Here is a 27897-nt window from a genome sequence, read left to right as displayed (position 1 = left end):
TTTATAAGATATTCATAGGGATATAAATGTTACTGCAGAAAAAATATTAGATAAATACGCGAAGATTGGATCTGTGAATTTCGTACTTTTTTAAAGTATTCATTATTTTTATTTTATTTGAATTTTGTTCATACTATATGTTTATTACGTATTTACTTTATTTTTATATGTTGTGATTTTATATTAATTAAATATAAATTATATAAATTATCTTGCCTTTTTTCCTGTCAAAATCCCCCCCCCCCACTTGACAAAATCCTGGCTACGCCACTGGGTTCGCCAACACTGGTGTAGACAGTCAGTCGAAGCAGAAAAAAAAGATCCGTATTGCCGTATACAGAAGGTCACTTTTAGTTGTCTACGTTAAAGTCACGAGCCGCCCCTGATGACGAACAATGGTATTTCGCTTCAGTGTAACGTGGCATTTTGGTCTCACGTGAAAAATAGAGGTAATAATAGAAAGAAATGATATCGAAACAACTACATACATATGTAGATATAATTTCAATGAAGCCAATTTTTCCAAGGAAAATATACACCCCACTTACTAGTGTGAATTTTAGTATAAAATACGCTTTTGTGAGATGAACATAAGTGCACATAAACGAACTATAGATTTTGGAAACAATAAATAGCGATTAAACGATGGACGTGAAAACTGGTGTTTGGATCATAAAGTGACATGTAGATGTATTAGGGCCGCCATTAGGCATTGGGAGTGGAGATTCGCTGCTTGTCGGGTTCGCTTTTTGGAAAAACCACGCACAAGAAATGAGTTCTCGACGTCGGGACAAGAGTCGGGATCGAGATCGGGACCGGGATCGTCACCGAGACCGCGACAGGGACCGAGATCGGGACCGGGATCGGGATCGGGACCGAGACCGAGAGAGGCATCGCTCCAAGAGGTACACCACTTTCGCTCAAATTCTAACCTCACTTGTGCGTTTTCACACTGTCAAATGTCATTTTAGGGATAGGAGCCGTCACAGAAGTAGGGACAAGGATAGGAAGAGCAAGGATCGTGAGAGGAAGTCGAAAGACCACAGAAGTCGAAGCCGAAGTCGCAGTCGCAGTCGAAGCAGGGGACGGAACAAATCCAAAGATAGGTTTGATACTTTTTTCATTTTTTAACCAAAAAAAATTCCACTTTTCTTCTATATTATTGTAATATTTAACCAGCAGCAGTAATAACGTTTACTATTTTAAATAACATATTATGTAGAATTATATATTTTTCCTGTCGTATATACATATACTTTTTGCAGGGATGGTACCATCGCCTTATTAGATCAGATGGTCGGGACGACTACTTCCACCATGTCCCGCACCAGCGGCAATGGAGCTCTCGTTGACAGATTGACACAGGCAGCTATACTAGCCGCTGCTTCAGCTAACACGACGATTCACAGCTTGCAAAATCTGAACGCCATGCAGGACCAGATGTCTTATATGAATCCGACACCTGACGATTCCGGCTCTCCGGGTATGCATCGCCGATTAGTAGAGACCCGTATTTTGGGCATCTATTTTTGTCAATTTTGCATATTTGCGTTTTAGGGCGATAAAAATGTTCAATTTAGCATCTATTTTTATGAAGATATTAATTTTAAATAATAAAAAATTTCGATGAATTTTAACAAAATGTATATACATATATACAATTTAAAGACAACACAAACATTAAAAAATAATAGAAAAATTCTAAAATGTTTTGAAGTTAAAATTACAATGAAAAAAACATGAATATAAAAATACAAAGACAAAAAATATGAATATAAAAATATTATACCAATTAAAATTGATTAAAACTGAACATGGAGCTTATTTCTACAGATTATTTTTTGAGATTCGTGCGACGACCGGTAAAAATTATATTGTATTTACTAAAATACCTTTCAGCATCCACACTATTGACGGGACACCAAATAGATGTTAGAGCGGCACAACCAAACTCTTCATATTTAATTTTTGTTGCCATCAATAATAGCAATATATCCGGCGTGGATTCACTTCTTATATTCTCTATTAATTGTCTAAAAAAGTGCTGATATCCTTCCAATCATTGAGCCTCTGTTACATTACATTAAACAATGGCAGGTTTCTAAAAAACAAAACTGTTTCTTTAACATTAATATTAGATTTTGAACCTGCCACAGATGGATTGAATAGTTTACTCAATGTTCGGAGGAATAGATTTGTCTCATTTAGTCTTGTCTTATTTGAGCAGCCTTTTGGATACACAGCTCCAACTGTCTTATTTTGTTTACAGTAGTAGACAAAAGCAGTTGCTTGGTTTCGACAGAAAAAACACCGTCTATGGTAAACTGCAAGCTCTGTTTTATCCCCTCAATTTCTTCACATAATAAATGGGCAAAGGGATAGGAAGACCCTTCTAAATTGTCTATTAATTTTATACAAATTTCATTTTTGTTTGTTATTTTAGCATCTATTAACATCTATTCCGAATTTTAGCATTAACCCTTTGCCCGCGTCACCAAATTTAGCGAACATGCCCTGTACGCGGCTGCTTTTTTGCGGATTTTGCTATCGCGTTTTCGACTATAAATATAGGTTGTAATATTTTTTTGAATTTTACAACCTATATTTATTTTTTTTGACTACTGCCATCTATTGAATTTGGTAAAGTATACATTTAGTAATATTTTCAACCAAGTTATAAAATTTGAACACAATAGACGGCTCTTATACAGGTTGGAACTTCCAAGACATCTAATGCGTGTCTCGCGCGCTGAGGGCATGTTCGCTAGGACATGTATAGTAGTCGTACGCGGTGGAAAGGTTAATAGCAAAGTGCCCAAAATACGTGTCTCTACGGCGATTAGCAATAATCCACGCCACGCTGTACAGTTTTTACGGTTTATTTGTTTTCCAGGAAACCGAGAGTCGGCTGAAGATAAAAAGACGCGACGTAAACGTTCCCGTTGGGCCGGCTCCGAACATGATAAAACATTCATTCCCGGTATGCCGACGATCTTACCGCCGACGTTGACTAAACAACAAGAGGAACAGTATCTTTGTAAGTGTCTTGATATGAGTTCGCATTTTGTATACGCTTACTTTTCTTTTTTATATTATTTATTGTTTCCATTGATGCATTGTAAATTTATTTATTTTTAATCCTCATCGCTCGTTTTTCCTTTGTCTCCTCCAACAGGGCGCCTGAAAAAATGCTTAATCACGATTTTATTACATTATTCTGTTCACAGTGTATTTAGATTTTTTTTCGCTTTATACTACACCACTCGTGAATATTATAATTATATATAATTAATTACTTACAGGCTACATTTTATAATACATAGTTACTTCATTTATATTTTATTTTCAGGCGTTAATCGAATATACTTGTTTTTATTAATATAATGAAAGATGTAATTTTATTTTTGTCATTTGTCGATAATTTGTGTCTGTTTTTAATGAAAATTTTCTAATCCATTTTTGCAGTAAATGTTTTACATATATACTTTTTATTTCAGGTATAGTTGACTGTACATTTTATTATTTTTCATTTCACAATAATGATCACACAAGCCGTAGAAATAGTGATGTAAAATGCCCACTGCTAAAACCATCCGCATAAAAAACGTATTCTAGATCAGATTCAAAACTTTCAGCTAAATTTACCAAAGTTTGGTGCAAAATATGAACAGAAAGTGTCATAAAATATATATAATAGTTTATTTTCTATATATATTTTGATTAACTAACTACTTGAAACCTCAGTTTATATGTATATTGATCCAAAATGTTAAACTATGACCAGGAGTGGCCCGAGGGTATATAGCGCCCCCCCCCCACCTCCCTTAAATGTTTAAACAATAAATTTCTTGGCAGTTAAATATATTAAGACAAAATTAAAATCTTTTATTCTAAATAAACACGTTTTATGTATAAAAATGAATAAAACAAAATAAAATACAGATAACTATGAATAAATTCGGTAATGAAGACATTAATTTATATTCAACTGTGAATTGAAGAATTTTATAGTGACATTTCTTCTTTCGAATATGATTTGTTAAGATATTTAATTTCGTAAAGCAAATCCATCCCTGATGTGTATGTATATATACATACATATGTTTCAGCGGTATTTTATATAAAATACAATTCCAAATTACCATTTGTACCGACGACAGTTTGCTATTTTATGTCAACAGTCAACTTCCTGCGTTCCTCGTAAATTATAATATTTTCAAATCAGTTTTGTTACTTTGAGTGGAGAATATATATTTTTTCAATTTTATAATCAAAAAAAGAAAAATGGGGGCGCATCGCAGCGCCCCTTGTTCATGGCGCCCTAGGCACTTGCCTAGTCTGCTGCACCTTTGAGCTGGCCCTGATCATGACACTGTTTTTAACTAAATAATGGCCGTTTCTGTACCAGTGAGTGTATAAATGGCAGACACACTGCTCAATTTCATTTAAGAAAGCATTGTAGATCCCACAGTCACTGAAAGTACAAGTAAATCGAATATAAAAATGCAATGCAAATAATAAAACGTAAAACAAAGATCGATACCAGTCAAAATTTAGAACTTTTCACAATCAATAATGCTTTGTAGATAAAGTAAAAAATAAGGGTGCCACTTTCGTATGCGATCTACCTTCACGTATCTACTTTAGTATGCGATCTACCTCCACATTTTTACTTAAATATGTGGTTTCAGTTCTCGCGTGTGACATCCTAATCAAAAACCTAATCTTAAATGAATAGGGCCAACCCTAACTTAACCTAACCTAACCTAATAGGTGTTGGCTGCTAAGATATGTTTTTTTTTTGTAAAAATATTGATGATATAAAACTTAACAGCCAACAACAGGGTCAGGTTAGGTTAGATTAAGTTAGGGTTGGCCGTATAAAAAACAAAAATTAAAATAAACAGGTCGTTGCTACGCATACTAAAGTGGCACCAAAATAAGCATATATGTTTTTACGTATATGCTTATTTTGTTGAATTATTTGAATTATTATATTCATAAATATCAGTTGATGGTTTGAATCTGATTTAACGTATGATTTTATGTAGGATTGGGCCTGGTATTAGAGATCGCCTAATTTTTATTTCAATATTTTCTCACTGCAGTCAGATATTGAATCATTAGTTTCATTGTATTTAAAAAATCAAATCATATAAGCATTATTATTAATGGGACGTTATTTTTTCAATCGGCGTATTAATTGTTTTGTTTTTATATATATTTATTATTATATATATATATATGTATTGTAAGTAGAATGTTTCGATTAAATATTTGAATGGATAAGATTCAAAAGGATATCATGTCTAATTGTGGGTTTTTTGGCCCTTGCCTAACCCGTTTTGGTTTCAGTGCAACTGCAGATCGAAGAGGTTAGCCGCAAGTTGAGATCCGGAGATTTGGGAATACCGGCAAACGTCGAAGAAAGGTCTGGATACGATTGTAGACGGCGGTGACAGCGGCGGTGGTCCCCGCGCTGCTTCACCGCAACACCACACCCACCCATCCACCCTTATAATGACAGATAATCTATTGCAAAATATAATCATTCAAATATATTTTTAAGTCGACGATATGTAGATATTATAATATATATATATATATATATATAAAATATTTAGGGTTTTCGTCACACACACATACGAGGAAAGTTCCGAGCTTTGTCAGCGTTTCTTTTCCGACTATCCGACGCAGTCAGGTTTTCGCCGACGCCATTAAATTGCCGTGTCAACGGCGAAAAGTATACCCAGTAATTGAAATATACAACTCGCTGACCTCTTATATATATTTTTTTTACTGTAAAAAAAAAGGATAATAATTTATATGATTAAATTTCATTTATTCAAAAGAGGATTAGCTTCAATGTTTTTTTTTTTTTTTAATAAAAACAAATAAATTTTATAATATGATTATTTAATATATATATATGCAAAAGTAATCTGGTTTAATTTTGCAGCTAATAATTTTTTTTTTATATTTTATAATAATGCTAATAATATTATACAAATTTTTAATTGATTATTTTTCTCCACATAATATATATATAAAGGTTCTCATTATATATTATTTAATCCGTTTAATTAATTTCCTTAGGATAGAGGGAACCTGCAGGAAACTTTAGGTGGTAGATCTCCAAGTATTGAACCGGCTCAATCGCACACACACATGTTTTATTTATATTTTTTTACTCCACGTGTCGGCTTAAAGTCCCCGCCCCCCCCCCCCCACTTAATTTATTGATAATTTACAGTAGGAAGAAAAGATTATTAAGTAAAAAAAAAAAAAATCAATATTCCCGCACATTAACGAATTCAAAATACTATCATTATTGACACGGTCGAATTTCGAATTTGATTTACGCTTGTTTTCTATCCAACAGATCGCCGTCGCCGGAACCTATCTATTCGTCTGACGGCAAGAGGTTGAATATGAGGGAATATCGTACGCGACGTAAGCTGGAAGAAAAACGACACGCCCTCGTGCAGCAGATGCTCGCGATCAATCCCGACTTCAAACCGCCCAACGATTACAAGTACCGAGTCGTCACACGTATGAGTTTGCCGTTGCATCATTTCATTACTCACTTCGTCCGTGGAATGTTTCAGGCCTCCGATAATCAGGGTGAACGACAGGGTGATGATTCCGCAGGAGGAGCATCCCGATATTAACTTCGTCGGTCTTTTGATCGGACCTCGCGGCAACACACTCAAATGTAAGCGTTCAATATACTTGGATGCTACTTTAGTCTGCCTTTGAATCGCAGTCGACTATTTTTTTTTTTTATTTGTATCGTAGCAACGAAATGTTTATTACAATTTTTGTTCTTTCCTGCCGCCCCATAATGTTGTCGAAGCATTTCTATCAATATATCGTCGGCAGATGCATATCTCTTAATACATTCAGCCCGGCGCATGATTTCATACATTTGCCCATGTGGCGGCATTGTCACGCGTATCGGCACCCAATTACGCGTGACGGCATTAAATCACTTTATATAATGAGTTGTGCCTAAATCTTTAGAATTTTATAGGAATTTTAGTGTTGGGGTGCTCAATGAAGTGGAACCGTAAAATTATAGTCTGCTATAGGACTATCCGCGTGGCCACCGGTGGTACATGTCGGGTTGAACGTGTTAAATGAATAGGGCCAACCTTAACTTAACCTAACCTAACCTGACCCTTAAATAAATAATTGTTGGCTGCTAAGATATGTTTTTTTTTGTGAAAAAATAGATGAAATAAAACTTTTAGAAAACATTTCTTATCAGCCAACAACTATTTATTTAACCCTTTACCCGTGGCAATAAATATAGCGAACGAGCCCTGTACGCGGCACCTTTTTCGCGAATTTGGGAATCGAGTTTTCGACTTTAAATACAGATTTTAATATTTACTCAAGTAACCAGATATGTTAATTAACACAAAGTATTATTTTAAACAATAAAGTACATAATGTATCTCGTAGTTTTGGCTTAATTGTGAAATAATCATTCTTCATACAATTGAGATGTATCGTCGCCATTGTTTAACAGACGTGACGTCACATAAACGAGGTTTCAGTATGGTTCCACAAAAAACTAATTTTGACTGGTATATATTCATTTTAAGCAAATTGAATAGATGGCATTCAACTCTCAGTAATATATTCAACCAATTTTGAACCATAAAACAGTTGAAATAGGCGCATATAAGGCTCAAAATCCCATGCAAAGTTCAGAAATTCTATGGAAGACAGCCCGCGCTACAGACTTGTCGCGCAAAGCTTCCATAGAAGACGGCCGCGGACAAACGGGTAAATGAATAGGGCCAACCTTAACATAACCTAACCTATCCTGAACCTTAAATAAATAGTTGTTGGCTGCTAAGATATGTTTTTTCTTGTGAAAATATTGATGAAATAAAACTTAAAAAAAATCATATCTAGCAGCCTTCAATAATTTGTTTATGGGTCAAGATAGTTTAGGTTAAGTTAAGGTGGGCCCTAATCATTTAAGGTTAGGTTGGTACGGTCGGTATTATTCAGTATCAGTGTCACACGCGAGAACTGAGACAGTGAGACCGCATATTAAAGTAAAAACGTGAAGGTAGACCGCATACTAAAGTAGCACCCAATACTTCGTTTGTTGACAGCGTAAATTTTATATTCGTGTGTTTAAATTTCGTGTGTACTTCACAGCTATGGAGAAAGAGACCGGTGCCAAGATTATTATACGAGGGAAAGGTTCCGTGAAGGAGGGCAAAGTCGGACGCAAAGATGGACAGCCGTTGCCCGGAGAAGATGAACACCTTCACGCTTACATCACAGCCACCAATCCCGAATGCGTCAAAAAAGCTGTTGAAAAGGTATACAAATAACAAATAACACGATAAGAACACAGTCGTGTTCTTATCGTGTTCGTGTACAGACGTTGATTACGTGTGTGGCGATTTGGGCAACGAAATTGTAACAATTAAAAAAATAAAAATAAATTTGTAATATATAATTATGTGTTTGTTCTAAGTGTAAAATAATGGCATCAGAACGCATAAGTGAAGTAATAACGATTGAAAAAAAAATTATGGACATTTTGACCACAAAAACTAACAGTATATCAAATGAAAATAAGACATTTTTAATTGAATCAGTTAAAAAATTAGTTGAATATATTTGTGAAAGTGAAAATAATGATAAGGAACAATTTTTGGATGTAATATGTGAATCAAGAAGTGAATTTAAAAATTTGAAAAACAATACACAAAAAGACATAAATATATTAAAAAGCAACAGTGAATTAAACATTTTAAAAAGGGGTGTAAATAAGAATGAAAATAATTTAAGTTATGCAAATGCACTTAAAAATAATAATAAAGACGTAACAATAATTGTTCCAAAAAAAATTCAAGAAACGGACAAAACAAAAGAAGAGTGCAAAAATGTAATAAAACCCAAGGAACTAAAAATAGGAATACAAGCGGTTAAAAAAATCGGTAAAGGGGGTATCGTTGTAACGTGTAACAGTGCACAGGATAGTATTAAATTAATAAAAGAAGTAAAAAATAAATTAGGGGAGAGTTACAATGTTAAAAGAGGGGAATTAAAAAATCCCAAAATTAAAATTGTAGATATTTCGGAGGAACTTACAAGTGAACAGTTGGCTGAGTGTTTGATGAATCAAAATCAAGAAGTTATAAATGATGGTGAATTGAAGGTGTTAAAAATATGGAAAAGAAGCAAAAATAATAAATATAATGCGATAGTGGAAGTAGATTGCAATACATTCAAAAGATTAATTGAAAATGGAAAAGTAAATATAAATTGGGATAGATGTAGGGTTTTTGAAGAAGTTAATGTTCTAAGATGTCTAAATTGTTACGGATTTAATCACAAAGCGGTGGATTGTATAAACAAGGTGACATGTGCGAAATGTGGAGAAGAAGGGCACAAAAACGAGGGATGTAACAATAAAATAATAAAATGTATTAATTGCTTTAAGTGTAATAATAAATTAAAATTAAATTTGAACACGAATCACGGACCGTTCGACACTAAGTGCAGTGTATATAAAAGAAATATAGAATTAATGAGAAATAGAATTAAGTATAATAATATATAGCAACCACCAAAAGGTATCGGTATAAATGTACAAAGTTTTTTTGCTCACAAGGATGAGGTTTGGAGTTTAACTGTAAGTCAAAAACCATTATTTATAGGCTTAAGTGAAACGCATGTTACTAGTGATTTTGAAGATTTTGAGCTGAATATAGATGGATATTGTGTTTTGAGGTGTGACTCTAATTCTAGACATACGGGTGGGGTACTATTGTATTTAAGGGATGATTTAAGTTACGGTAATGTAATAGTTAATAAGGTTGATGGTGAGTTTTGGACAATTGGTGTGGATGTGCTTGTGAATGGAGTTACTGTGTTTTTGCTAGTAATTTACCGCTCTCCGAATGGTAGAAGTGGAAGATTTCTTAAATTTTTAGAAGAATTGAGTGAAAGTAGTATAGATGTGAGTAAAAATATAATTATGTTTGGGGACTGGAATTTTAATTGGTTACAGACAGAAGAATTTTATGTAAAAAAGTTGAGAAATTGGGTTTTAAACAAAAAGTGACGGAAGCAACGAGAGTGAATAATTTATCAAGCTCTCTCATTGATTTGGTTATAACAAATATAATGGATTTGCGGTGTGAGGTGAAAGATATACCGAAAATAGGAGGCCATTCTATTGTCAACATGTTTTTGGGACAGCGGTTTAGTAACGGAGGACTTAAAAGTATGCAGGTGACTGAAAGAGAAAACATTGATTATCAATTGATGAATGAATTGTTAAAGGAGTGTGTATGGGGAAAGGATGCTGATAGTGTGAATGAAATGTGGGAGATAATGTATCGTAATATAACATATTCTAAAAGTAAATGCGTAAAAACCACAAGAATCATGCATAAGCATAAGCTGAAACCTTGGTTTACCAAGGAAGTAAAGGAAAGCTTAGTTGATAAGAATGTTAGTTATAAAAGATATAAAATTATTAAGGCTATGGATGGAATCCAATTAGAAAAAGCTTGGTTAGAGTATAAAAGAAAGAGGAATAAATGTGTGAATGTTTTGCGTAATGCGAAGAGGGATTGGCATGAAAGAAATATAGATGGTGCAAAAAAAGATCCCACAAAAATGTGGCGAATAATTAAAACTTTGATTTCCGGGGGAAAAAATCTTTCTTTGAATGAATTAGAAGTCGAGGGGGTAGTATATAATGATAAAGAGGATATGGTTGAAAGATTGAATGAGTTTTACATCAATAGTGTGAATGATATAGTTAATTCAATATAAACAAGGCATAATAGTGTGAATGATGATATTAATTTGTTTTTAAATAAGTTTGATAGGTTTAAATTGGTGGAAATGGGGGGATTAAATGGTGTATTGAAGGGCATGAAATCTGTTTCTAGTATGGATGGATTGACTCTAGATATTTTAATCAACACTTGGGACATGGTTGGACCTCAGTTACTGAAATTAATAAATTAATCGTTAGAAGTGGGATCCGTCCCGGATGCATGGAAGGTGTCTTCTATTGTACCGGTATCAAAGGTTACTGGCACACATAAAGCCAGTGAAATGAGGCCCATCAATATGTTACCAATTGTTGAGAAGATGCTGGAGGAAATCGTTATGATTCAATTGAAAGATTTCATTAGTATAAATGATTGTTTGGTTGTGGAACAGTCTGGATTTAGAGTGAAACATTCAACAGAAACCGCTATCCAATTGGTGGTTTCTGATTGGATGGAGGCGATGGATGAATCTAGCATGGTTGTTGAAGCAGTTTTTCTGGTTTTTAAGCGAGCGTTCGAGACAGTAAATAGGAATATTTTATTACAAAAATTATATAAGTTAGGAATAAATGGTATAGTATTAAAGTGGCTTCAATCATACTTAAATAATAGAAGGCAAATAGTAAAAATTGATAAGGTGTTATCCTCTGAATTTGTAACACCTCATGGAGTGCCGCAAGGGTCCAAATTGGGACCCTTATTATTTATATTATATATAAATGATATTGTTAAGGTAATTAAGATGTGTAAAATACATTTGTTTGCAGATGATACATTGATATATATAATTGGAAAGAATGTTGATGTAATGTCTGAGATTTTAAATATAGAATTAAATTATGTGAATGACTGGTTGTGTGAAAATAAATTAAAGTTGAATGTGAATAAAACAAAAATGATGTGGTTGAATGGTAAAAATAAAAATATATTGAATGAAATTAGAATTGATGATTAGAAGTTAATTGAAAAAGTTGAAAATATAAAATACTTAGATGTATACATAGATTCAGGACTAAATTTTAAAATGCACGCTGACTATATAATAAAAAAAATGGCTAGAAAAGTTGGTGTATTATGTAGATTAAGAAATATTTTAAGTAAAAAAAGTAAAATTTTAGTGTTTAATTCAATTGTCTTACCACATGTGGTTTATTGTGCCACTGTGCTTAATTTGTTTAGTGGCCAAGATTTAGAAAAAATGCAAAAAATACAGAATAAAGCTATGAGAGCTATTTTGAATGAGTAGATTTAAGAGTATTGGAAGTATGTTAGATGAATTAGGATGGATGAGTATTAGAATTAGTCTAAATATTAGTACATTGTCTTTTGTTTATAAGTTATTACCTAAGTATTTTGATGATTATATAATAAGGAATAGAGATAAACATAGTTTTTATACTAGAAATAAGGACAAACTAGTTGTAAGTAGAGTAAGAAAGAATAAGACGGCTGGGGGTGTTTTTCACAGGGGTGTGCTCATGTATAATGCCCTCCCTGAGTGCGTCAGGTCTGCTAAAAACATGGATGCATTCCTGCGAGGTGCGAAGAGACACCTCTGTGAAGGACAGTACATATAAGTTAATTATAAATTTTAGAGTTAAGTATAATAATTAAGATGTATTTTTAAATTAGCTTGATAGCTAAAATATATATAAATAAATAAATAAAATAAATAAAAATAATAAACATGAGCGATATTGTGACACATCTGTGTGTGTGCGTTTATTTTCAGTACTAGGTTCGATCCTGTGCTAATCTTTAATCAGTCAGACTTGGATATTTGTGACTCCTAGTCGATCAGAGTTTGCCAATTTGTCTGATTTCATGTAAAAATAAAATATAAGGCAATACCTGCTCGTAACAAATGATTCCAGTTGATTGATAATGTTCGGTGATGGATCAGAGCCTTCGCGTCTTATCATTAGATTCGATTTCGAACTCTTCATTTCTATGTGTTAAAATTATATTCATATTTCAATAAACAACTTTGATAGCCGGGGAATGAAAATGCATATTTATGTAGGTTATAATTATTAATTACTAGTTGTTTTACCCGGCTTTGCTCAGTATTTGTTATATAAAACAGCTTAAACTTGGCGAATCTAATAGTAAATACTCAATTGTTTTTTTCATTGAATTTATTTGAATCGAAAAAAATATTATATTCAACCAATTGAATTGTTGTCATGGAAACTTTGTTTTGTTTACGAAGTTCCCAACCAAAGATACTTACATATATACTTACAAAGTCTCTTTCGAAATTATATATAGGTAGGGTTGGAATTGAACGAAAGGCTGATGTATGGGATATGGCTGAGAAAGAGTATGTTACGACTGATTGTGAGAAGGAGATGTAATGGTTAGTCGCAGTTGGACCTATGCTCCGCGCGGTTGGTTGCTCAACCTCCGCACATTTCGTCTCAATAAACAACATGACTGAAAACACACGTGTTTGATCTTCACCTAAACCGCCACATCCCAACCGTGGTCCTGAACAGTGTCATCTGTCAGGATTATCTACCACATATATATGTATTAGATATAAAAACAGACTCGATGTATGTTTGTGGGTATGTGCGGTGCATCGACAAGTATGGAGATTTCAAAAAACAAATTTTAGAATACCAGGAGTACGTGTATGTATGTTTAATTACCGAATTTTGTTTTTTTGACCTTATATTCCTCAAATACATCGATAAAGTCATGGGTTGGTCACATCCGAATTTTTAATTCGTGTATCAATTCCTTTCCAAAACCACCCGTTAAAATCAACGGTCAATTATTTTTAAAATTGACCCTACCTGTTGACTCATACCCAAGGCGTTTGCTTTAATACTGTCGTATTTTATAGATCAAAGAAGTCATCCGTCAGGGAGTTGAAGTTCCCGAGGGTCAGAACGATCTACGCAGGATGCAGCTACGAGAACTAGCTCAGCTCAACGGCACTTTGAGAGAGGGCGACGCCCGTGGTAGATGCTCCAACTGCGGTGCAACGGATCATAAAAGCTGGCTGGTAAATCTAACAACCTTTTTAAACCATTCATATGCATATAAACAATTTATTGATGAATTTTTCCAAATACAGTGCCCAGACAAGCCGAATGTCACCAACAACATAGTGTGCTCGTCTTGCGGAGGAGCGGGACATATTGCTGGCGATTGCCGCGCCAAACGACCTGGACAAGGTGGACCTCCACCGCCGGCAGCCCGCGCCAAGATCGACGAAGAATACATGTCTCTAATGGCCGAACTCGGCGAAGGCCCACCGCCCGATCAGCAGAACAAGCAAAACAATCCAGCCATACGAAGAAACAACTTCGGCAATCCGTTTGGAGATATGAACCGCGGCCCGCCCAGAGCTATAATGGCACCGCCGCACATGATACCGAATTCGCTCCCTCCTCCGCCAGGATTCGGACAGGCTGGGCCGCCACCGTTTGGCCCACCGCCACCCCCACCAGGTGCTCCGCCGACGATGCCATGGCTCGCCAGCTCACAACCACCACCGCCCGGTAGTGGACCACCAGCTCCGGCTCCACCACCGCCAAACATAAACGGCCAAGTCCCGCCACTTATGGGACCTCCGGGCTTCGGCGCTCCGATGATGGGCATGATGCCTGTACGACCTGGTGCACCCACATCCATGGCGCCACCGGGTACTAACATGACGCCTCCGGGAACGGGCATCGGCGGTATTCTTCCGCCGGGTTCACAGATGGGGCCTCCCGGTGTGCCGATGGGTCCTCCTGGAGTCGGCCCACCGCCACCGCTCAACGGTCAGAACCAAGCACAGAATATCCCGGGACAAAATGCACAGGTTTGTACAATAGAACAAAATTTCAAAGATATTTAAGCATTGTAATGATGATACGAGTTACTTGTTGCAGAATGATAAGGCGGGACCTCCTCCTCAAAGGTTCGGCATGGGTCCTCAGATGAATATGTCGGCGAGTGGGGCTTCTTGGAGGCCGATTTTCCCTCCGCCGCATTGGGGGGCACCGCCGGCTCCACCGAATCTTCTCGCGGCGCCTCCGCCACCACCACCTCCGAGCTAAATCATCCTCGGAGATTAAAAAATGTGTCTAGCTAAATCCTCACTTGGTATGATTGGTTTGTGTTTGAATTGTGTACCAATACTCTTTACTTTTAGTCTTAAGCTTATCCACATAAAATGTATTCCATAAATGTTTTCATTTATATAGAAAAAGAATAATAATCAAATTAGTAAAAATGAAAATAAACTAAATATTATTATTAATTTACTTTTTTATTTATTTATTGTTATCGTTATTTTATACATTCCTCTTATAAAATTATACCTCACAAACAGATTACGGTAAATGTACAGAAATAGACAAGATTGTTCTAAACTCAGTGCATCCCCCCCCTCATGTCAAAGAAATAGTATTCCTCTTAATTAATGTATTCACAAATTTTAAAATAGTAACATTTCTACTATGGAAATCTTTACACATTTATTCATTTTTTTTTTATTACGGTGGAAAAATATACATTTCAGTTGACAACTTCCTTACGCTAATAGAAATACGCAATTCAATACATATCTCATTACTAAACCATTTGAAATTTACATCTAGTGATCCGTTCAGGTCCTAATAAACAAGGCATATATCGCTGACAATTTGTGGTACTTTTTTTGTTTTACTAAACTAGACACTTAGCGTGCAGAATCAATCAATCGCCAATTATTCAATACCATCCGATTATTTAATACTGATACAGAAAAAGAAGTGCTCGATTAAAAAAAAAAAATACAAACGATACAAACATGAGAACAATCATTTCTATTTTTATAATAAAACCGAAGTTCACATCCAATACCAGGCCCAAACTTAAACTAAAAACATATTGCAAATCGGACTTACATACACTAAGGATTGTTTTATTTTATTTTAAATAATTCTTAGACATGACTGATTTATCAACCAGCGGTTTTCAACCATTATCGAATAAGACGGAAACAAAACCCACACTATTTTTTTAAGGGAACAATTTAAACAAAATAAATGTGCATTTAAAAAAGCAATTACAAAAAATTTGTGTACGCTTCAAAATGACGGATACTTTGCTTTGACCATAGAAAAAATCATTTGCTACTTAAAAAGCGGATGAAATGTGCATTAAAGTGACAGATGTATCGGCAACGTCGCGAATAGAAAAATACGAACCGACAACGACCGACGCTTCGCTCTACAGGATTCCTTCTTTTTTACTCTTCGGCTTGCGACCTTGCGTCATTCATATTCATACGTAAACAAAAGTAAACACTATTGACACTTGTCAATAGCGGAAGACGGCAACGTTGCCACTTTTTGTATCTATTCTAATGCTAAAATCTATTTTTTCGAATGATCGTTTCATATTTTTTGATGGTCACTTAATAATATTTTATTTTCTGTATTTCATTTTTTGTTTTTCTTTATCAAATGTAGGCCATTGTGGCGCATTAGGTTTTTCCTGTAATGCCACATTGGTCCAAAACTAACTATAAATAAATAATGCCAAAATATTTTATTCGATGCACGATACGAGATTGTCTAATGCACCGAAAATAATGCAAAATTTTAATGCACAATCATTTCTTTTAAGATACAAAGTATTTTTTTCTCAAAGTACAGTTAAATCGCACCCTTTTTATTTACTAGCCTCTTCTTATTTAATCTAAAATTACAGATCTTTATCGAGTTGAACAAACAAGAACGTTCAAATCGGCAAGAAATTTGTGTGCACCGGTGGTTGAAAACTGCTGCTTTACACGTTTTTCATAGACTAAAAGAATCGTTGATTCGATTTCGATTCACCGTATATGCTTTCTAAACTGACAAAGATTGGGCCCGCCTCGATCGATTCATAAATTAACTATACACAAGATAAACCAATCGCTAAATGAGACTGCGGTCTACAATTTCATTCGTAATTTAAACATACTAGAATATATATATATATATATATATATATATATATATAACATATGATATATGTATATGTGTAAGTATAAAAGCTCGAATCCTTTTATTTTTTATATTAAATATTTCATTATATCGTTTTATAGTATACTTTTACGTCATAGTACGAGTGTGCAGTGTGAGATTTACGTATTTGTACTTAGACCCGACGTTACGATAAGGGTTATCAGTGAATTCGTGCAGTTTTGAGTATTTCATTATAATTTATACACAGACAGCTTCCGTTCGGTTGAATTTCAATGTGGCGATGAAACGAATGACTAGAAATAATATTATAAATATATATATATATATATATATAGAAATCTTGATACATTGGATGTATCTTCAAATCATTGAATTATCCTTAAAAGATACGGTCATATGCGGTAATGTGTCTTTCCGAATGAAATATTGCGCACACGTATACATGATTGACCAAACTTATAATATTTATAGATTGAAGTACATATTATAATAGACTTGAATACATATTTTTTTTGTGTTTTGTTTTATAATAATATAATATAATAATATATACAAGTGCAGTTCTTTGAGATTCGACAAAATGATATAATGATAAGGCGGAGACTCGTCTCGCTAAAAATGAAAACATTATACATATATAATAATAATAGTTCTATGCGTAGTACAAAAGTGTGTGTAACGTTAAATTAAAGCTGACGAAATCAACAAAGATGGTTTTTTTTTTCTTCCCAGTGTTTATGTGATGGAGAAAGCGCCGGAATTCATCGTGCGTCTTTGGCCGTTAGTTTTTCTATTAATTCTTGCAATGGCGCCAATTCTCGACGTTCTATCAAACTGAATTCCTAAAGTGAGAAAGATGAATGTCATTAAGATTAAACGCAATACAATAAATAAACGAAAATTTGCATCTTCAATCAATTTCGTAATGGCAAACTGTGAATCAATGTGAACTCAATATACATAATTAATAAATTATTATTTTGAATAAAAATACCAATAATTTTATTTTACTACCGCCATCTATGTATAAAACTAAAGACTACGTAGACGTCACCCAGATTTAAAATTTGCAAACTTGAAACGCGTCTTAAACGATATTTTATCTGTATCGTAATGGCGGAAGATCCATTTACTTATATTGATGACCAAAATGAGCCATATGGCACAAAGTATGAAAACGATCGGATAAGAGGCAGATCTTTTCCTGAATTAAAAGTGAATGGAGGTTTGTAAAAAAGCGTTTAAGATTTATCCAATACAACATTTTAAATTAATAACACTGAGCAACAAACAAATCCCATTATTTACATACCGGAGCGGAGACTAACCAATCTCTACTAAGTTTGACCAACTGAATTCGAATATGATAATGATTTTTATTGGTTTTTTCTCGTTTAGGAGCATTTAAAAATGGCAAAGTTTGAACACGATCGGATAAGAACCCAAATTTCTTCTGACTTTTGGCACAGCAATACTAGTTTTTGAGTTGAATGCAAAATTTGCGCATCTTTTCAAACATTCATAACTCATCAACGAGTTCAAACTGGGTAAAAATTGATTAGTCTCATCTCCGGTAATTTTTTTTGGTTGCTCAATGTAATTCCTAATAGTGTTATGTACACCGCCGAGTTAGTCCAATCGGATTAGGCCGAGTAGCATCCCAGAGACTGTGTGACCGTTATAATTGTTTTCAAGGATTATCTCCAGAATTAGTGCAAGTAGGCTAAACAATGGCCACCGAATTAGCCGCTATTGGTCCCTTCTCAGAAGTGACCGATAGCGTGGGACTTAGTGTCATGGGAATACATATCCGGGTACATGCCTAAACAATGGGGAAGTAACCGAACGTCGAAGATGCCTTGAGCGACCTGTCCCTTTATAAGGATCATATCAAGACATTCTGGACAGAGCACTGCCAGTGCGTGTATCGCCTCAATCACCAATAAATGCTGTAACACGACTTTGGCCTTTTACTTGGATCTTCCACCCACCACCTACGCAACAATATTTATAGTAAATTTTTCAAGAGGACCTAATGTTGAGGGCATTATTAACGGTCAACTTCATTTCCTCTTTAACCCTTTGCCCGCGTCGCCAAATTTAGCGAACATGCCCTGTACGCGGCTGCTTTTTTGCGGATTTTGTTATCGCGTTTTCGACTATAAATATAGGTTGTAAATTTTTTTTGAATTTTACAACCTATATTTTAATTTTTTTGACTACTGCCATCTATTGAATTTGGTAAAGTATACATTTAGTAATATTTTCAACCAAGCTATAAAATTTTAACACAATAGACGGCTCTTATACAGGTTGGAACTTCCAAGACATATAATGCGTGTCTCGCGCGCTGAGGGCATGTTCGCTAGGACATGTATAGTAGTCGTACGCGGTGGAAAGGTTAAAAACAAGCACAAAAATTTCGATTGGAATGGCTTAAATTTTTTTTTAAATCAATTCACAGTACGCCGTTCGTCAAACCCAACAAAGACACAAATCTTCATAAACACGTCGGTTGGTAAAAATTCAATATACCTGAACGAAAAATATAAAATGTTTAAAGGACGTGTTCAAGTGGGCCTCCTCGCCCAACTGAACGACCTCTTCGAAATGCTGATGATATATGTGCGCGTACACCCTGAACAGACGCTTCAGTATCGTCTTGGCGATGGACAGGAAGTTCTTGGGGAACGGCACGCCTATCTTGGACGGGAACAGTGTCTCGTCGTCCAGCTGATCCTGCACCCACGTCATCAGATAGTCGATGTACTTCGGCGCCGAGCACTTGATCGGCTTCTTCACCGTGTGCCCGTCGGCCCAATGGTACTCGTACTTGGGCCCCGCCGACATGATCGTGCAACTCTTCTCCGTGCAGAACTCCGTGATAGTGCCGTACAGCATGTTGATCTGGTTGAAGAAGTCCACGGCTGAAATCACAAACACGCGATACAAAACATGGCCAGACCTATGCACATATGTAGTCTCGGAGATCACACAGCACACACACACACACACTCCTTATTAATCACAACGTCGATTAAACCGACCGCATATTTTATTTTTATCTTTAATTTATACCGGGAAAGCCTAATACGCCTTCCTGGCCCAGAAACATTATATGCAAAGTACACAAATACATATCAATTAATATCCACGGAGACATCTATGATCGAATTTGTAAATTTGCAGCATAATATACAATTCAGCGAAATTCGAGATTGCTGAAAATTCGAGATTTTGCTAGAAAATAGGTAAGGTTGCCAATTTGTTCAATGAAAATCAGATCAATCGGCAAACTATGATAGGAAACGATCAAATCCAAGGTCTGGCCAGCAGAAACCAGTGGGATTTGAACCCGTGACCACTCTGTTCGAAGCATTATATGCTAACCACTAGTCTATTCTGCTATTTTATTTCAAAGAAAACGAACACTCGTCTTTACAGATCGCTCCAAAGCGAGGAGTCCATTTAAACGGACACAATATACAAGCATTTTATACAATGCGAATCAAACAGCATTTCATTATAGAAATTGGCGAAGCTCAAGACGTTGGAGTTGAACAATAGATTGGAAAGGAATTGCCAATTTACAGGAAGTGTTTTAATGATAATCAGAATAATTGGCAAATTCTGTGAGGAAACGATCGACCTGGAGTCACAAGCCAAAGTCTGGCCAGCAACGGAACTTTAGTGGGACTTGAACCCGTGACCACTCTGCTCGAAGGCACAGGTTAATTAAGCCGGCTTATTCCAAACGAAACCATGTAAAAAGATCAGTCATTCAACACATGATCTTATCTTATAAAGCATCTTGGAGTAAGATCTACCATGATGTCCTTACGTTGCTTTGAACTTCTATGGAACAAACTCATACAGGAAATGTGTCATGACACGTAACGGAAACGCCTATCGCGCCGCCTTGCGGTTGTTTTGAAATGTTCAACACTTTCCGCTTAACCCTTTGAATGCTGACCAAGTCCATGGGCCTGAAAAACGCCGATACGCGTCGTATTTTGAGCATGTACAAAGTAAACACGAATACTACCCGCTAAGCCTTTCCAGGTAGCATTAAACAAAAAATGCATTGAACATGGATCGTGTATACCGTGTATAATTCATTTGTCAACGTTTATAAAGATTCGTTTAGATCGGAATTTCTGAATTTAAAACCATAGCAGAATTACCCGATGGAAATTTTTAACTGCCGAGTATTTTAGATTGTGGCTTGGCGTTTATATTGTGAGCATTACATTTTAACAACAATGAAGAAGATCGAACTGGTTTTGCAAAAATACATTCATCAACCCTTTGAGTGCAGACGTCTTTTCTGTTGAAAGCCGACCAATAGAAAACAGGTATAAAAATTGCAGCTAATCCAAACAAACTCTAGATAATAGCCCTAGATAACTACCGCTGAGGATTTCGAGCTTTGTAAAGGCGTGTTTAAACTCTCTAATATATGTACATATATCTTGCAACAATATAAACAAAATAATGCTGACCAACGCCGATCGGCGTTTTGCCATGAGTCTGAAATACGCCGATAGGCGTTCTATTTTGAGTATGTAAATAATAAACAAGAATTGCATTGAAAAAAAATGCATCGAAAATGCGTCGTGTGATTCGTGTCAATGTTTATAAAGACTAGTTTACATAAACCAACGTGGGCGAAACACTTCCGCTTATCATATTCTGATAAGTAAACCCTTTGAGTGTGGACGTCTTTTCTTTTGAAAGCCAGCCACGCTGATAATTTCGCCAACATTTCCAACTACAATTATTTAGAAGTCCAATAGAAAACAGGTATAAAAATTGCAGCTAATCCAAACAAACTCTAGATCGTAGCCCTAGATAACTACCGCTGAGGATTTCGAGCTTTGTAAAGGCGTGTTTAAACTCTCTAATATATGTACATATATCTTGCAACAATATAAACAAAATAATGCTGACCAACGCCGATCGGCGTTTTGCCATGAGTCTGAAATACGCCGATAGGCGTTCTATTTTGAGTATGTAAAAAATAAACAAGAATTGCATTGAAAAAAAAATGCATCGAAAATGCGTCGTGTGATTCGTGTCAATGTTTATAAAGACTAGTTTACATAAACCAACGTGGGCGAAACACTTCCGCTTATCATATTCTGATAAGTAAACCCTTTGAGTGTGGACGTCTTTTCTTTTGAAAGCCAGCCACGCTGATAATTTCGCCAACATTTCCAACTACAATTATTTAGAAGTCCAATAGAAAACAGGTATAAAAATTGCAGCTAATCCAAACAAACTCTAGATCGTAGCCCTAGATAACTACCGCTGAGGATTTCGAGCTTTGTAAAGGCGTGTTTAAACTCTCTAATATATGTACATATATCTTGCAACAATATAAACAAAATAATGCTGACCAACGCCGATCGGCGTTTTGCCATGAGTCTGAAATACGCCGATAGGCGTTCTAATTTGAGTATGTAAATAATAAACAAGAATTGCATTGAAAAAAAATGCATCGAAAATGCGTCGTGTGATTCGTGTCAATGTTTATAAAGACTGGTTTACATAAACCAACGTGGGCGAAACACTTCCGCTTATCATATTCTGATAAGTAAACCCTTTGAGTGTGGACGTCTTTTCTTTTGAAAGCCAGCCACGCTGATAATTTCGCCAACATTTCCAACTACAATTATTTAGAAGTCCAATAGAAAACAGGTATAAAAATTGCAGCTAATCCAAACAAACTCTAGATCATAGCCCTAGATAACTACCGCTGAGGATTTCGAGCTTTGTAAAGGCGTGTTTAAACTCTCTAATATATGTACATATATCTTGCAACAATATAAACAAAATAATGCTGACCAACGCCGATCGGCGTTTTGCCATGAGTCTGAAATACGCCGATAGGCGTTCTATTTTGAGTATGTAAAAAATAAACAAGAAGTGCATTGAAAAAAAAATGCATCGAAAATGCGTCGTGTGATTCGTGTCAATGTTTATAAAGACTAGTTTACATAAACCAACGTGGGCGAAACACTTCCGCTTATCATATTCTGATAAGTAAACCCTTTGAGTGTGGACGTTTTTTCTTTTGAAAGCCAGCCACGCTGATAATTTCGCCAACATTTCCAACTACAATTATTTAGAAGTCCAATAGAAAACAGGTATAAAAATTGCAGCTAATCCAAACAAACTCTAGATCATAGCCCTAGATAACTACCGCTGAGGATTTCGAGCTTTGTAAAGGCGTGTTTAAACTCTCTAATATATGAACATATATCTTGCAACAATATAAACAAAATAATGCTGACCAACGCCGATCGGCGTTTTGCCAACAAGTCCATGAGTCTGAAATACGCCGATAGGCGTTCTATTTTGAGTATGTAAAAAATAAACAAGAATTGCATTGAAAAAAAAATGCATCGAAAATGCGTCGTGTGATTCGTGTCAATGTTTATAAAGACTAGTTTACATAAACCAACGTGGGCGAAACACTTCCGCTTATCATATTCTGATAAGTAAACCCTTTGAGTGTGGACGTCTTTTCTTTTGAAAGCCAGCCAAGCTGATAATTTCGCCAACATTTCCAACTACAATTATTTAGAAGTCCAATAGAAAACAGGTCTAAAAATTGCAGCTAATCCAAACAAACTCTAGATCATAGCCCTAGATAACTACCGCTGAGCATTTCGAGCTTTGTAAAGGCGTGTTTAAACTCTCTAATATATGTACATATATCTTGCAACAATATAGACAAAATAATGCTGACCAACGCCGATCGGCGTTTTGCCAACAAGTCCATGAGCCTGAAATACGCCGATAGGCGTTATATTTTGAGTATGTAAAAAATAAACAAGAATTGCATTGAAAAAAAATGCGTCGTGTGATTCGTGTCAATGTTTATAAAGACTAGTTTACATTGAAATTTCTGAATTTATAACCATAGCAGAATTTTTCGATGGAAATCACTAACTTGGCTTGACTTTTATATTGTGAGCATTACATTTGAACAACAATGAAGAAGACGGAACTACTTTTGGAAGAATACATTCATTAATAGATTTATTTTGTTGCAAGATATATTAGAGAGTCTAAACACACCTTTAGAAGACTCGAAATCCTCGGCGGTAGTTATCTAGGGTTTGTTTGGAAAAGCTACAATTTTTACACCTGCTTTCTATTGGACTTCTAAATAATTATAGTTGGAAATGTTGGCGAAATTATCAGCGTGGCTGGCTTTCAAAAGAAAAGACGTCCACACTCAAAGGGTTTACTTATCAGAATATGATAAGGGGAAGTATTTCGCCCACATTGGTTTATGTTTATCAAAAATCATGCTATTCGACGGAGTGGTTGAGTCAGCATGCAAGGTAGTTATGCCGTATTTCCTAAACTAGAGTTGCTAGGCAAAAGATTGATGTTTTGGTATCCAGTATAATATAATATATGTATATAGTTGTGCAGTGCTTACTGTTGACGGCGACCCACTCGTTCAAGTCCTCGCCTTCCGGAAGCATGACGGCCAGTCGAAGGTTTCCCGATCCGAGCGTGGCCGCCGCATGCTTCATCAGGTCATATTGATGTGTGCCCTCCGGTATGTTTTTCTTGGGTTTGAATGTCTTATTAGACCTGCTACCGCTGTGTAAATTCAACATTCTGTTCATAAATCGCCAACGGCCAAGTTTAATGGGATTTTAAGTGCAGTTGGGAGTTTCAAATTAGAGAATGGAGGCCGACGATAGGGAAATTTTGGCTTCATATTACAAAATTTGAGTTCAGAGATAAGAATATTCTTCATTGAAGTTCGTTTTTAACGGTTGTGACTCGAAAACTGGACCGAATTAATGAACAGGGGAAATAAACCGAAAATGTAATACACAATCAATCTGCTTTGGATAGTCAATTAATATTATGTATTAGATGTATTATGAGCATTTATTTATTTTTATTTTTAACAACATCAATTAATCAAACACACTCGTCTAACAGATTGCTCCAAAGTGACGGGTGTGCTAAAAAGATTAAGAAGTACAAAAGGAAAAAATACAAATTAAGTAAAGAAAAGATAATTAAATGAAACATGACATAGAAAAAAAGAATTCTAAATAAAATCATAATTAAATAAACTAACTCAACCTTTCTAAATAGTCGCGACTTCCATAACTTAGGAAGCGGTGCAGAGAATGAAGAGAGATGTGACAAATGTCAATGGCACGATCCAGGGAATTTAAGAAACGGAGTCCACGAGGAATGGGAGAATAACTAAAAGCCACAGTTCTAAGAATTGTAAATAGGTTTATGAGCTCTTTTTCCCATTATGCTGTATATTAACATTAGAATAATATAATACTATGATTACTAACGAAATTAAATTAAAATTATAAAATAGAAAATGATCAGTAGATCAGTAGCTGTTAAATTAGATATAAGACGTATTGTGAACATAATTCAGTAATCATAAAAAACATTTAAATATCTGTTCCAAGAGCACTTATTAATTATTTGTGGAACATTATATATTGATAATATAAAATGAACATGATCAAAGCTGTATGGAAATTGGACAAATCAAAACCACTTTTTATTATAACAACAGATACTAAGTTGAAATTTCTTTTAGGTTTCATCTTTGAAATTAATTCGATTTTTTTTGATGATTTTATATCGCAATAAAATACTATAATTTGTATGAAAAAAAAATCACTTTTAAACCAAAACACGGAGCTGAAATGTAGAGGTGTGAAGTATGTTTTAAATGAATGTGAGTGAGGTCTTTTTGTTTGGACGAGGGTAATGTTGTGGTGTTTATGTGAAGAGCTTTGTTCTGAGAATCGGTTTCTGTTCTGTTTCCTGGTATTTACTTGTCAGTAGGAAGTGGGCGAAAGGGGGGGAAAGGGATAAAAGGGGGAGAGGTGTGACTCACAAGAGGAAGCTCATGTCTGGGCCCGGTTCCGGTTCCGGTTCCAGTGGATTGGAGTGCAGTTGGCAGATTGGCAGTGAAGAGTTGGCGACACAAATCGTCGAGCTGCCCAACTCAGCTGACGGCCGTCGACCGGCGATCGCCAATTGGGGGACTGAGCGTCGCTCGCGAACACCACTGCTGCCAACCGGAATCCGCGAACGCGTGCCACTTCGCAAATCACTACTATATATTACCTAAACACAATCTGCTTTAAGTCGTCGACTTTAGACAATCTTTCATTAATATTATGTATTAGATGTATTATATGAGCATTTATAAGAATTGTAAATAGGTTTTTCAGCTCTTTTTCCTATTATGCTCTGTAGATTAACATTAGAATAATATAATATTGTAAGGCTGGCCGCGCACTAGGCAGCCAGGCTGCCGCAGCCAATCTAACATACGGTGGCTCATTGGAGCCCGCGCACTAGGCAGCCAAGAATTCCTGGCTGCGGCAGCCAATAGATCGCGTACGATTGCACGGCAGCCAGCTGGCTGCACGCAGCCAGAGCCTGCAAGGTAGAATGTATGTGGCTGCCTTCAGTCTCCGCGCACTTGACGTAGCAGCCAGAAGTTTTACGCCGCGGATAGCGAATAGAATCCCAGAGACTGTGTGACCTTTCAAGGATTATCTGTAACGGATATCTGTTAACGGATTAAATCGTAAGGCAATATGGGATATGTCTTCAGAAGAATATAGTGATCGAGATGTGAAAAGACGAAGATGGTAGGAAATCACAAATACAAAGTGTGAGGAAAGCTTGGTTTTATTAATCTTACATATATGTTTACCATCAATGCAATTGGGAAAATTTGCATTTTTATTGAAACCATTTGCTATCTCAATCCATCTTTCTCCATTCAATTCTGGAAACGCTGTTTGTTTGAATGAATGAATCCAAAATCTTCTCTTTGCTTTGCGTTTCTTACGAAACAAGAGGTAAAGAATTATTTCTTCTACGCTTGACGGAAAGGTGACTACTGGCCGTCGACTCTGGCTGCCGAAACTGGCTGCTCAATATTTTGGCTGCGGCAGCCAGGCTGCGGCAGCCTTTCTGCCTAGTGCGCGGCCAGCCTTAAGGTCTGTTCATACTTAAGGCTGGCCGCGCACTAGGCAGCCATGCTGCCTGGCTGCCGCAGCCAAAATATTGAGCAGCCAGTTTCGGCAGCCAGAGTCGACGGCCGGTAGTCACCTTTCCGTCAAGCGTAGAAGAAATAATTCTTTACCTTGTGGCGGCTCGCTTATACGACATGGTCGAGTTTGGTTGCCTTCCTGCGAGTGGGGACCAACCCGGCTGGGTTCGGAGAGCCGCTACCCACTCTGTCTTCAGCTGTCATATAATAAACACGTGCATTAACCTGCCAGTCGTCTCATTCGTTCATCCTCCATACTGGTGACCCCCGACATCGAGCCACGCAGCCTCGATCAATTTCAACATGCCGCTCATCCCTGCCTCGCCGAGCCAGGCGGGGAAGCTACCCGCCGCGCCCCCATCGCCATCAACACAGCACGCCGCGGCCCGCGGGTGACAATAAACGAGCAGACACGGCTACCTACCTACCTACCGACGTCCAGCCACAACGTCGATGACAGGTGCTTACAAAAATGGGGGAGCGAATGAGACGACGATCTTGACAGCTGGATGTGGAGTCATGCGCGATCCACTACACATAGAACGGTCATCCAGCACCACAAGACATACACCACCTCAGCACCATCATCATCATCATCATCAAGGCCCCGTCCGTCCCCACGAGCGTCGTCACGCTGAGACGGGCGGTAGCGCTACAACACCTCCACGAGCCACAACGACTCACAGTCCAGCTCGGAGTATCATCAACCACATCGATGCCCCTGCCGCCCCCGCCGCCCCACCAACCGACATCAGCCTCGGAAGAGCGGCGCCGCCGCAGCATCGCATCGGCGCGACCATCGGACCACCCACCGTCCTGCTCGCGACGTCACCGCCCTCGAATCTACCGACCATTCAGGGCGGTACACCTATGTACACAGCGGATGACCCACGTCAACAATTTTTTTTCTCCCCACGTAATAATTTTTTCTCTTTGTGTAACAATAATTTTTTTCTTTTGTAAAATTTGTTTCTTTGTAATTTTGGTATCGCTGATGCTGGGGGGGGAGTGATGTGGCGGCTCGCTTATACGACATGGT

General features: G+C 36.5%; 2 protein-coding genes across 3 annotated transcripts; one reads left to right on the top strand and one right to left on the bottom strand.

Moving 5' to 3' along the window:
• Nucleotides 1-692: 692 nt before the first annotated feature.
• On the top strand, nt 693-15578 carry LOC143910688 (uncharacterized). Of its 2 annotated transcripts, XM_077429271.1 has the most exons (11): nt 693-905; nt 972-1106; nt 1266-1483; nt 2894-3037; nt 5356-5431; nt 6383-6535; nt 6609-6715; nt 8179-8345; nt 13675-13836; nt 13909-14640; nt 14711-15578. In XM_077429271.1, the coding sequence occupies exons 1-11, from the start codon at nt 772-774 to the stop codon at nt 14876-14878; spliced, it is 2196 nt and encodes a 731-aa protein (XP_077285397.1). In that variant the 5' UTR covers nt 693-771; the 3' UTR covers nt 14879-15578. The 2 variants fall into 2 exon arrangements, with proteins under 2 accessions (XP_077285397.1, XP_077285396.1); XM_077429270.1 differs by having other exon boundaries at nt 772-1106.
• Nucleotides 15579-17425: 1847 nt separating this feature from the next.
• mats (MOB kinase activator-like 1) lies at nt 17426-26116 on the bottom strand. The gene is made up of 4 exons (XM_077428872.1): nt 25686-26116; nt 24234-24400; nt 19313-19704; nt 17426-17619 (listed from the first exon to the last, which is right to left on the bottom strand). The coding sequence occupies exons 1-4, from the start codon at nt 25697-25699 to the stop codon at nt 17539-17541; spliced, it is 654 nt and encodes a 217-aa protein (XP_077284998.1). The 5' UTR covers nt 25700-26116; the 3' UTR covers nt 17426-17538.
• Nucleotides 26117-27897: the final 1781 nt, after the last annotated feature.

The sequence above is a fragment of the Arctopsyche grandis genome, chromosome 4 (assembly GCF_051622035.1).
Source record: "Arctopsyche grandis isolate Sample6627 chromosome 4, ASM5162203v2, whole genome shotgun sequence".
NCBI classification, from domain to species: Eukaryota; Metazoa; Arthropoda; class Insecta; order Trichoptera; family Hydropsychidae; genus Arctopsyche; species Arctopsyche grandis.
The sequence above is the reverse complement of the archived record's forward strand: the minus strand, read 5'-3'. Positions and strand labels throughout refer to the sequence as shown.